The 10,703-nt window shown below is 39.3% G+C and overlaps 1 protein-coding gene across 5 annotated transcripts; it reads right to left on the bottom strand.

Annotated features, from left to right (window-relative positions):
- Positions 1-401: 401 nt before the first annotated feature.
- On the bottom strand, positions 402-5,872 carry LOC112895813 (squamosa promoter-binding-like protein 1). Of its 5 annotated transcripts, XM_025963806.1 has the most exons (13): positions 5,655-5,872; positions 5,514-5,579; positions 4,741-5,394; positions 3,660-3,841; positions 3,340-3,552; positions 3,162-3,229; positions 2,998-3,072; positions 2,781-2,888; positions 2,536-2,653; positions 2,304-2,445; positions 2,085-2,226; positions 1,397-2,011; positions 402-1,077 (listed from the first exon to the last, which is right to left on the bottom strand). In XM_025963806.1, the coding sequence occupies exons 3-13, from the start codon at positions 5,259-5,261 to the stop codon at positions 610-612; spliced, it is 2,652 nt and encodes an 883-aa protein (XP_025819591.1). In that variant the 5' UTR covers positions 5,262-5,394; positions 5,514-5,579; positions 5,655-5,872; the 3' UTR covers positions 402-609. The 5 variants fall into 5 exon arrangements, with proteins under 5 accessions (XP_025819591.1, XP_025819592.1, XP_025819590.1 ...); XM_025963807.1 differs by having other exon boundaries at positions 3,162-3,226; positions 5,514-5,872; XM_025963805.1 differs by having other exon boundaries at positions 5,514-5,872.
- Between the last annotated feature and the right edge of the window lie 4,831 nt (positions 5,873-10,703).

The following is a 10,703-nucleotide window of genomic DNA, read 5'->3' on the forward strand; positions in this document are numbered from 1 at the left end:
TGATTGCAACATCTCCTGGCCTGTGGGCTGATCTGTCCTTTCAGTCTTAGGTGTCGGCTGGTAAGCTACCGAGGCCAATGTGCCCTTATCAGCTTTCTAGTTGTTAATCTGGAACCATTATGTTCTTAAGAAATCAGTGCCCTTTGTTTGGTCCACTGACACGGTCAAACCAATGACATCAACCGTGGAGCTCGTCCTCGTCCTTTTCTCGAATAAACCATGGAGAAAGATGAACGGGATGGTGAGAGTTTGGTTGCCTACCATTACCATGCTTCTCAACCTAGATCGTACCAATATTTTTTAATGTGATACAAGCAATCTTCAAAAATAAATTAATAATAAGTCAGACAACGAGAGCTTATATATGAACTATAGCTCGAAATTTTAGTATGATCAAAAACTAAAAGCTCGCTCTCAAACAGATGCATATGCAATGGAGTTCCAAGCTAGGCAAGACAAGTTGAGCATTCCATGGATTGTAGAATAATACAGAAATTGCAATGTAGTCTAAAAAAGTATGCACAATACAAGAATTTAGCCTCGTTGTCAGCACCAGTACTTTGTTATACACCGATACAACTGAATTGGTTGTGTTGCGTGTGCAGTCTATCAATTTGGGCCCCAACGGATCTTCTCCCAGAGGAAAGGCTTCATGGAACTAACGTGTGGCGGGCTCTTCATAATCAATCCCACACAGACACACACGGCAGCGATGGCAACCAAAGAAAGCATCGCAGGCCTAGTCGAGAAAAACCTATTTGTCCGGGGTCGGTACGCGAGCTGATGGTCCTGATGGACACATTGTCTGCAGCTCAATGGTTGACTGATGCTTTGCGGGCTCTTCTCCACATTAAATGTGGTTTGATCGGTAGACTTCAGTTGACTACCATGCTTCCTTACGGTATCAGGAGCGGATGCTCTGCTGGGGATGGCAACAGAGACATGAGCTTTGGGTAGCCTTCGATCAATTTTGTCCTGAACCATTTGAATGTAGGATATGTGGCCTCTCTTTTGAGCATAATCCTCTGGAGTAAAGCCAGTATCATCGCGAGCATTCTTCCATGCTTTGATTCCAAGCTGTGGAATTTAACAAGATAAAAGCAAACAAAAGAGAAGATAGTTTCAGCATTTGCAACAAGTTCTAGAATAAATGATATGGTATACCCTAAAAGATCAACTAGCATTTATCGACTGTACAAGCCATGTTTTGACAATACTCTTTTTTTAGTTTTATTCTCGAGATACAGGAAATGATTTTCAGATGAAAACGTTACGATGTGCAGACTTAGTTCCTTACACTAAATGGTGGTCTTAATACTCCTTCCAAAAGAAGGACACTACGAATCAGAAATCTTAAGCTACTTTGCACATAGATGCAGTTTTTTAGAGTAGGTACCTGCTGAGGATCATCAGTTAAAGCATCCAAGACACTAGTAGAGTCACTGATTGTGGCTGCGATATGAAGAGGTGTAATATTTGACGGACCAGTCATGTCAGGAGTGAACAAGAACTGAACTGGATCAATGGCTCCACTGTCTGGAGCGTAATTTCTTGTTCTGTATCTCAGTAGGAATTGAACCAAAGGCTTTGATCGTTTGTTGACAGCACTAACCAGTAAATTTTCCCCTAGGGCAAATTCAACTGGTGAGGGGACATCAAGATCAATATCACCCTGGAACATGGTGTTCAGAAGCTTCTTTACCACAGCACACCATTCCTGATCAATCGCAAAGGATAGTAACCATCTAAATCTTGCAACAGAGAAACCGTCTGTACAGTATTGTCGCTGCTCAGATGTAGCTTGCATGTGGCTCCTTTGAAGAAGCCATCCGATTTCTTGTAAAAAATGTAAGGCCCGACTGCGAGAAGCCATCAGATCACCTATTCTTTCTGAGGTTTCATCAAATGAACTTAAATTCAATTCATGCTCCAACATTCGAATCTCAGAACATACATCTTTGTCACTGACAACAAAGGGAACAGAAAGGCTGCTTTGATCATAATCTTCAACCTGAAAAAGGGAGTCGAGAAATTCTGTAATATGAAGCAGAAAATGAGGACATAAAGAAATACGAAGGATGAACCTCTATGAATCCTCTTCCGCTTGTGCTAGGAAAGGAACACGAGAAGGTCAGGCATTGAGGGCCTTGCTGCATGGTTGTACCTTCAGGTAGCATTTGTGTTTCTTCTTGTATTAAATACTTCCCACCAAACACACAAAGTAGTCTAAAATGGAAATAATTGTTATCAGTTATTACAAGTTGGATCAGTGGAGACAATTAGATGTGACAAAATATACATACTTTGTGGTTGGCTGAACTATATTGAAACCTCGTACACAGAATTTTGCAGTTGAAGAACAATCAACTGCAATAGGGGTTACACAGAGCCTCTGAAGCCTGTCACCTATTACTGGTTGCCAGGGAGATGCTAACATAAGACTACCTGCAGAAACAAGGAAAGCAATACAGATGAAGTTGGTCTTTGAATGTGAGAGGCGGCAGCAAAACAGTACCCCAAATAAAGTGAACAGACCATTGTAACTCAATGTCAGACATTCCTGTATCCTAGCATACACCCATCCTGTTCTCCAGAAGCCATCATTGGACATGCTAATAAGCTTTTCTATCCAAGGTACTGGATCATCATCAAGCTTTGGAAGAAAAAAGAAAAGTAACAGTAAGTAAACAATTTGTTCCGTCCTCTGAAGTTGACAGTTTAGATTTTGCACCATATACTGTCATTTGATACATACATATCTAAAGCAAGTAAATCACTACCTCATCCCACATCCAATTAGGGAGGCGGAGGTAAACAGTTAGAATAACACAACCAGGCCTGATATAGCTTTCCATATCAGTCGGGCAATGTGACAACCAGTTTAGGATCTGTAAATTGAAACAATTTAGTGAAAAAAATTTGTATTAGCAACATAATATCTTCTCACGGATAAATTTATTAGAGGAACAAGATTCCAGTTTGTAAATGATAAATGACCTGTTCCCGAAGATCTACAGGAAAATCCTTCGGCTCTTTCCCAAAGAGCTTGAACACAATTTTATCTGTTCGGCTCTGCAAATGTTATGTGCATCAGAGGTACTGAGCTAAGTAGAAATTAAACATCAGGAACACATCTAGGTGAACCAATCTAAAAAGTTTACCTCAACTTCTTCGATGCAAGCATCATTCAAATCAAAATCCTGTACTCGTTTTTTCACTGGAGGCCCTTCTGACAACAGAAGTTATTCACACATCAGAAGTTATTCACATATCATTTTCTTTTAAAGATTTGGTATTTAACATGCAAAATAGTAGCAAGTAAACAATAAATTTTTTTACCAGCTAAAGATTCACTGCCGACAGGAATTGACCGTATAATTAGTTCATGCATAGTAGAGCCATTTGCAGCATTATTACCGGCATTTGATGTTGGATTTGAATTTGCATTCTTTAGAATATCTTGATATGCCTGTGTGCTGGCAATAGCAGCAAGATTCTTCAAAAGGTTAACCAAATAATTAGGATGGTTGATTTGCTCAGAAGAGCTACCAGCTGCCATCAACACAGAAACGCAGTTAGAATGACCACAGCTTGATTTTGTATGGATTGAAGTGTTTGCATTTAAAATTAGTGATTGAATCTTAGAAAGTAGAACTTACACTCTAGCCCAGAAAGTTGTTTTAACAAAAGGAATAAGGTGCTGCTCAGAGACTGATTTTCATTTGTGGGATTCCCATCCGCAACACCCTGCTGTTGACCTTTCCGCCTCCTTCCATTATGTTTTGCTAGACGTGAGCGGCAGCTCTTCTTCCCTTCATCGAATTCTTGAAGAAGGTGAAACCTAACATGGCATATAAAAAAATTCCTTTTCTTCAGTTCATATGTAAATTATGAATTCCAACTGTGTTCATTGTTCTTTCTGTTATGTACATCTTGAATTTAGCATCAAACTTCAATTTGCACCCTGTCATAATGTTGTAACTTACAAGAGAGTTATAAATCAATTTCTACAACAGACTGCCTCTTGATTAATCAAAAAAAGTTAATACCATTCTACAGATGGCCCCAGTGTCATTAAGTTAGTATTTATGTGTTATTGTTTCTGATACATCGAGGTGAGAAATAGTGATAGCATGTCACCAAGTGAACCTTTAGCTGTATATTCCTTCCCCAAATGTTGAAATCATCACTCGAACTACTCCCTCCGTTTTTTTCTTTTGTCATTGAATTAGACAGATACTAATAAAATAGTCTCCTCGACTAACCACAGCGACCAATGAACAAAGACTAAATGCAGCAAATACTAAGTGAACTAGGCGCATATAGCTATGTCTGTTTATTTGAATCTGACAGTGATAAATAAAAGGAACACTTCTCACATGCTGAAACAACAAATAAAAAGAACAGAGGTAGTATCATTCAAGTAACTTCAATTATTCATAATTTATTTCGAAATAATATCTTTCTTCCATAGCAGAAAAGATGCATTTTTATTGTAGTACCATAGCACAGATCCAAGTAAAAGCACCTTTACATTATACCAGATACTATTCCGTAAGGGTCATAAAAAAAATGATCGGCATCAACTAGTCATGCCAAAACCATAAATTTTGGCATTTCTCAATATACATGAACAGCATGAAGCGGAATTCTGTAAAGAGACATAAAACTATTAAGTTCAGCATTTGTCAAGGTTACATTATCGGCAATGGTAACCTCACAAAGAAATTGCTGACTGACCTGCTGCACTGCTGACAGAACCGATGCTCTATGTTCTTGATGCGGACCACGCTCGTCCTGGTATGCGCCTCGCATACCTTATGCCTCTTATGGTAGTCCCTGGCACCGCTGAGATCGGCGTGGCAGCCATCAACCTGGCAGCACGGAGGGGTGCTCGAACTGGCACCTTTCCTGGGCCTCTCCTCTTCACTGCTCTGCCTTCTCTGCACAGACACCACGTGGTTGTTGTCTCCATTTGCCACCGCGGAGTTGTTGCTGCAGCCGGCGCTGCCGTCCTCCTCCGGGGAAAGGCGCCGCCTCTTGTCGACGACCACTCCGAAATCGATCTCCCCCTGCACCCGGCTCAGCTCCCTGCTGCTGCACTCGGACGGCGCGGCGGCCGCCGGCGTGGCCAGGAACAGGTTCGCGTCCCACCTCCAGTCGTTCAGATCCCAGTCGAGGCTCTTGTTCTTGTGCCCGCCGGACATTCTCGCCGCGCCGGCCTGGTCGCCGTTCTCCTTCCACAGAAACCCGGCTTCCATTTACTCTGCCTTCCCCTCTCCCGGCCACCCCTCTTGTTCTTCTCTCGCTGCTACTTCGAGGGGATTGATCCTCTCGTGTTCTTGGCACGTATGGTGAGCATCCAGAGACTCCAGAATTCAGCTACATCCCCATCTACAGATGAAACGAACAAAGAGAATCAGACACGAGTCCACATAGAAATGACCAACCTTGGGACCGATCCTGAAACGAACGGGAGAAGGTCGGCAAAGGCAACAAGAAGGAAGAAGTACCTTGTTAGCTCGGGGCCGGCGGCTAGAACGACACCGTGGTTATTCAGGGCAAGCAACGGACTGGAACTGAGAGGCGAGAGATGATTGAAGAAACGTACTCATCGCAGCCCGAATGGAGAGGGCCAGTCAAGAATTGGGTACCGTGGGGTCGGACCGGCAGGGGGCGGGCGGAGCTCCTACTTTTCTTCTCCCGGAGGCCGGAGCGGCGGAACAGAGGCGGAAGGGCGTGGGGTTCGCGGCGGCGGAACGGGGGGCGAAGTATCCTGGGGAGGCAGGACCCATCCGTCCGCCCCGGCATATTCACACCGCCGCCGCCGCCTCTTTTTCATCTCCCCTGTCTCTTGTCTGGCGCGCGGACAGCGACGCCACGACCACGGAGGCTTCGGTTGGAAGATCAGAGGAGGATGACGCAGGGCAGCCCGGCGGCGATTCGCTCGTTTGCTTCGTGATCCGCCCCACGTTGCAGGCTTCCATTTACCTTCGCCTCTTTTTTTTTTCTTCCTCCCGATCCTGGGCCGGGCAACAGTAGCCGGTCCTTTTATTTCCGTCTCCCAATGTTCGTCACGACTGAATTTGGATCAGGATTCTGAATTTGCGGTCTCGATAGTACTCTTCTCATACAGTAGTTTTCATCCATTGAATATTTCTATATTACTCCTTCAGTTACTCAAATCTGATAATAGAAGACGTGCTCTCTCTACATGTACATATATTGATACAGTAAATACGTTCATTGATCTCTAATAGTTAAGTAATTATCTCAACATTATGGATTTTTTAATTTTGGATTCACCATGAGAACCATAGCTGTTTGATTCATTGACGTAACTCCAAACATAATCAATCTTGGGTGATGTTCGGTTCAATGACGTAACTCCAAACCTAACCGGCACCAAAGTGCGAGGAAAATGTAAAAGGGTACTCCCCGTTGGGAGCACGAAAGGATGGAACCACAACTGTTTGATTCAACCACCGTAGAAAGAAGCCTCCGTTTGGGTTTCAAGCCGAGCTGCAGGATGATGGACCTAGCAAGGGTACCAGAGGAGATGAAGGGAGCAATGACCAAGTCTTTGAAATGGAGGGGCTAGTGTACATCTAAAGATAACTAGTATAGCTAACTCGCCGTCTCTTTAAAACAAATGAAAGAGGGTGAATTGAAGCGTCGGTACTATGTTGTTTGTGGTGGTAAAACAATGTAGACTAGTCCTTAAGATCAATCTTAGAGCATCTCCAAGAGCACCAATTTTAGAGTATTTCCAAGAACCTTTCTAAAATCTACTTTCTAAATTAGAGTTATTTGAGTAAAAATTATTTTCTATATTTTGTACTCTCCAACAGTTTTTCTATATCTTGTGCGCAGTCTAGAGAGCAACTCTTGATATCCATCTTTCACTATAGAGAAGGTTTGTATTTAGATATTCAATTGAAGAGGTTGTTGAAGGCTAATTTTTATTCAAAATCTTTATTTCTAAAGATATAAAGAGTCTGTTGAAGATGCGAAGCTCTTAGTGAGATATAATATAATTGCAGCGCTGCTACCGGTTTGTTTTTTCTTAAAAAAGACATAAGCATATATGCACTCGTTTATGGTTGAAATTGTGAGGGTATAATATGTTGTTTCATATTATTCTTTTTGGGCCTGTTTGGATTCGCTGGACTAAAGTTTAGTCCCATCATATCGGATGTTTGGATACCAATTAGAAGTATTAAATATAGACTAATTAGGTTTAATGGATTCGTCTTATAAATTAGCTTTCATTTATACAATTAGTTTTATAATTACACTATATTTAATACTTCTAATTGGTATCAAACATTCAATGTGATGAGAACTAAAGTTTAATCCTCTCATCCAAACAGGCCCTTAGACTAATCCTAATGGAGGGTGGGGGTTCACGTTGATGTTTCCAAGGTAGCCACATTTTTAAGAACAAAATAATAATGTTCAAGCTACCTCTTCGATGCATGATTTCAATTATTGTTTCATAAGCTTTATATATATATATATAGCATTTAATTTGATGACTTGTACTGCATATGTATGTAAGTGGTTTCATCTAGATAAATTTACCTCATCATTCTTTCTCCTCAAGTTCGATGCTATATCATCAGCAAATCCTACGTGACATGCTAAATATGTTTAGAGTAAATAGATTTATTTAAAAAAGTAGAATTTATTTAAGGAAAGGATAATATAAGGTAGAAAACTAATATTACTTCTTTAGAAAAAATGGTAAACATTTGGCTATGCCTCCTTAGCCATCCAATACTTCACATATTACCTTTAGCCCTTTCATCAACCCGTCATTTTCTATCTCTACTTTCCCAAGAACACCCCGCTTAGACTTGCTAGAGTGATAATTTGCTATTCTCCTCCCTTATGTCACACCCCAAGATTCTTGGAATATTTGATCTGTCCCATTAAATATAAAAAGTTTCAAATAAACCGTAAAGCTACATGTATCACAATTCACAAGAGGATAGTGGGAGTGGTGGAACATTTGGTCCCACTGGTACATAAATATAAAGTTTGTTTCCACTGCACCAAAACTATATGTATGAGGAGAAAAAGGAACAACATGCGCACGCTCACCTCATTGTGTTTGGGTTAGGGTGAAGGGCGCAGACACGTGGTACTTGCATGAATAGTGTGCTGAAATCGTATCTACTCCATATGGAGCGTCCGCATGCATAGGAAAGGGGGAGAGCATGTCTTCGAAACACTCCTTTGTGATCCTGCGCTAAGAGAGGATGGATAGGATAAGATTTTTTTGGAAGCATTATGTGTAACTACTCGATATCTTTACCGCAACATGTTTTTCGGTCAACTTGTGCATCACACGGGGCCCTTCATTTCATCACCGGCTCTTGCAACACATCATCATCAACACTGTCAACGTAACGTCAGCCACAACATCTCGATGTAAATGTCCAGTACATGCGCCATGTCTCCATCCATCTTTCCATTATGTTCACAGATATTACAATATTGTGATTTGTACTATATACTTTCTCTATTTTTATTTACATGTTGTATTAGATTTGTCCTAAGTCAAACTCGGCTAACTTTAACAAAGTTTATAGAAAAAATATAGCAACAACTATACTATCTAATATATGACTATCAACATATATTTCATGGTGGATTCAATGAAACAAATTTGGTAATATAAATATTATTATTTTTTATATAAATTTGGTCAAAGTTGACCAAATTTGACTTATGATAAATATAATACAGCATGTAAATAAAAACAGAGGGAGTAGTATGTTAGGGAATTGCATGCTGGTTTCTATTTTGTTCAAAATTTATATTCAAAACTAGTACTGTAGTTGTCTAATCATTTAATAAAAATTACAATTTAAGGTTGTGGATAAATAATGTTAAATAAAGAAGGATTAAAATGATTTTTTAGTTCTTAAATCAATTTGTTGTGGGTTGTTGTATTCATACAGTTGCATAGTATTTTTGTTAAAAAATAAATTTAAACTACTTTCAAATACGAGTAGGTTTTGATTCTACCTACGCCTTGTCTTTGGTATGGCTCATGTCACCATTCCTGACCGCAGCTCACCACCATAGCCCCAGATGGTATTGAGCGATTGATTTCCTTTTTATTAACGGTACCTGTTGTTTCTATGGTGTCGGCAGATCTTACCTCTAGCTTTGCCGTTTATCGCGAATTCTAGCAAATATCGTCCAAAAGCATAATCGTTCAAGAACAATGTTTTAAATAACGGGCTATAGCGGTGCTATAACGGATTCGTGGAGCTGCCCCTATGACCATGGCAGTACAAAATAGCGCGCTATAGCGGGCAATAGCGGTGCTAATAGCGTTTTGAGGACCCTGCCACTAAATCCTATAGCCTGCTATTTAAAACATTATTCAAGAATTGTGAGGTGATGAAACGATCTATCGATCGACCCATCCATCAGATCAAACCGCAGGGATAGGTCTTGGACAATAGAAACCAAACCGGCAAACCCGTAGGTTTGAACCCGGTCCATTAAGCAAATAAGCCCATGATTCTATACCTCAGCCCAATTACTCCAATATATAATATTAAACTATCTCTCCTAATCCCAAAGGGCAGCAGCGCATCTGCAGCAGCTCTCTCCCCTCGCGCTGGCTCCGCATGCACTTGCCCCACTGGAGACTATATGTCGCATGTGCTGCAAATTAACAATCCATCACCTGAAGAGATAGTGAGTGGGCTAGTAGCGTGAATTAGACCCAATATCATATTCCAGCCACATGCTTTTTCAATTTGATTTCAAATTTTCCATACCCCACCGTAGGATTCGGCTCAAAATGCTCTTATTCTGTTAGCTTTGCGTCACTCAATTTCTTCCGTCCTTTTTTTTCTTTATTCCATTTTATCTTTCTATTCTTTTTTCCTCCGTTATTACTTGTTGATTTGTTCAGTTTCTTTTTTCCTTTTCTATTACTTTCTTTTTTCATTTTCATTTTTGTAGGCTTTCTAGTTTATCTTCTTTTCTATTTGTTCTCTTTTCGATTTTTTTCTCATTATTCACTTAACTTTTCTACTAGTGTCTTTGTTTTCTTATTTTATAATTTGTGCTTTTTATATTTATTTCTTATAGTTTTTTATGAAAATTCATAATTAGTTACTATTATAGTGAAAACTATTGATCCATAATATATTAAAGATCATTATGCTATGTGGTTCTATTTTAGTATATATTGGATTTTTTAAAGACCAAAATTTTCATTATTTCACAACATATTTTATTGTTCCATTTGTGGAAATAATTCAATATTTTATACTATTATGAATTGTTCACATCTCTCGGATTGCAGATATTTCACCTAAACAATATATATGTTTATTTCTCTTATTATTTTCTTCTCTTTCCTATTTTCTTTTATTTTGCAATCTTTATATTTATTTATTTATTCTCTTTGTTTCTCTATTAATTATGAACATCATATATATAATCTTTATTTGAGTTATAATTTACTCTTTTATAATTTCTATCGATCATGATTGTCTTTTTATAAGTGAACTAATTTATTTATATTTTAAGAGTATAATAGTATAATACTATTATGTCTGTTACAATAGTATAATACTATTTATTCATATTTTAAGAGCGAGTCATGTTTAATGTACACTAATTTATTTATATTCTAGACTCCTTAGTTAGTATATGAAATAATTTATTTA

Source organism: Panicum hallii, chromosome 5 (genome assembly GCF_002211085.1).
Source record: "Panicum hallii strain FIL2 chromosome 5, PHallii_v3.1, whole genome shotgun sequence".
Classification (NCBI taxonomy): Eukaryota; Viridiplantae; Streptophyta; class Magnoliopsida; order Poales; family Poaceae; genus Panicum; species Panicum hallii.

What these genes read in the sequence shown, in the direction of transcription:
- LOC112895813 (XM_025963806.1), bottom strand. Translation starts at nt 5,261, where the DNA reads ATGGAAGCCGGGTTTCTGTGGAAGGAGAACGGCGACCAGGCCGGCGCG. An exon ending in TCTGACATTGAGTTACAATG is followed by an intron (nt 2,446 to 2,535) that starts GTCTGTTCACTT and finishes TTGTTTCTGCAG; the next exon opens with GTAGTCTTATGTTAGCATCT. An exon ending in GCGGAAGAGGATTCATAGAG is followed by an intron (nt 2,012 to 2,084) that starts GTTCATCCTTCG and finishes TCCCTTTTTCAG; the next exon opens with GTTGAAGATTATGATCAAAG.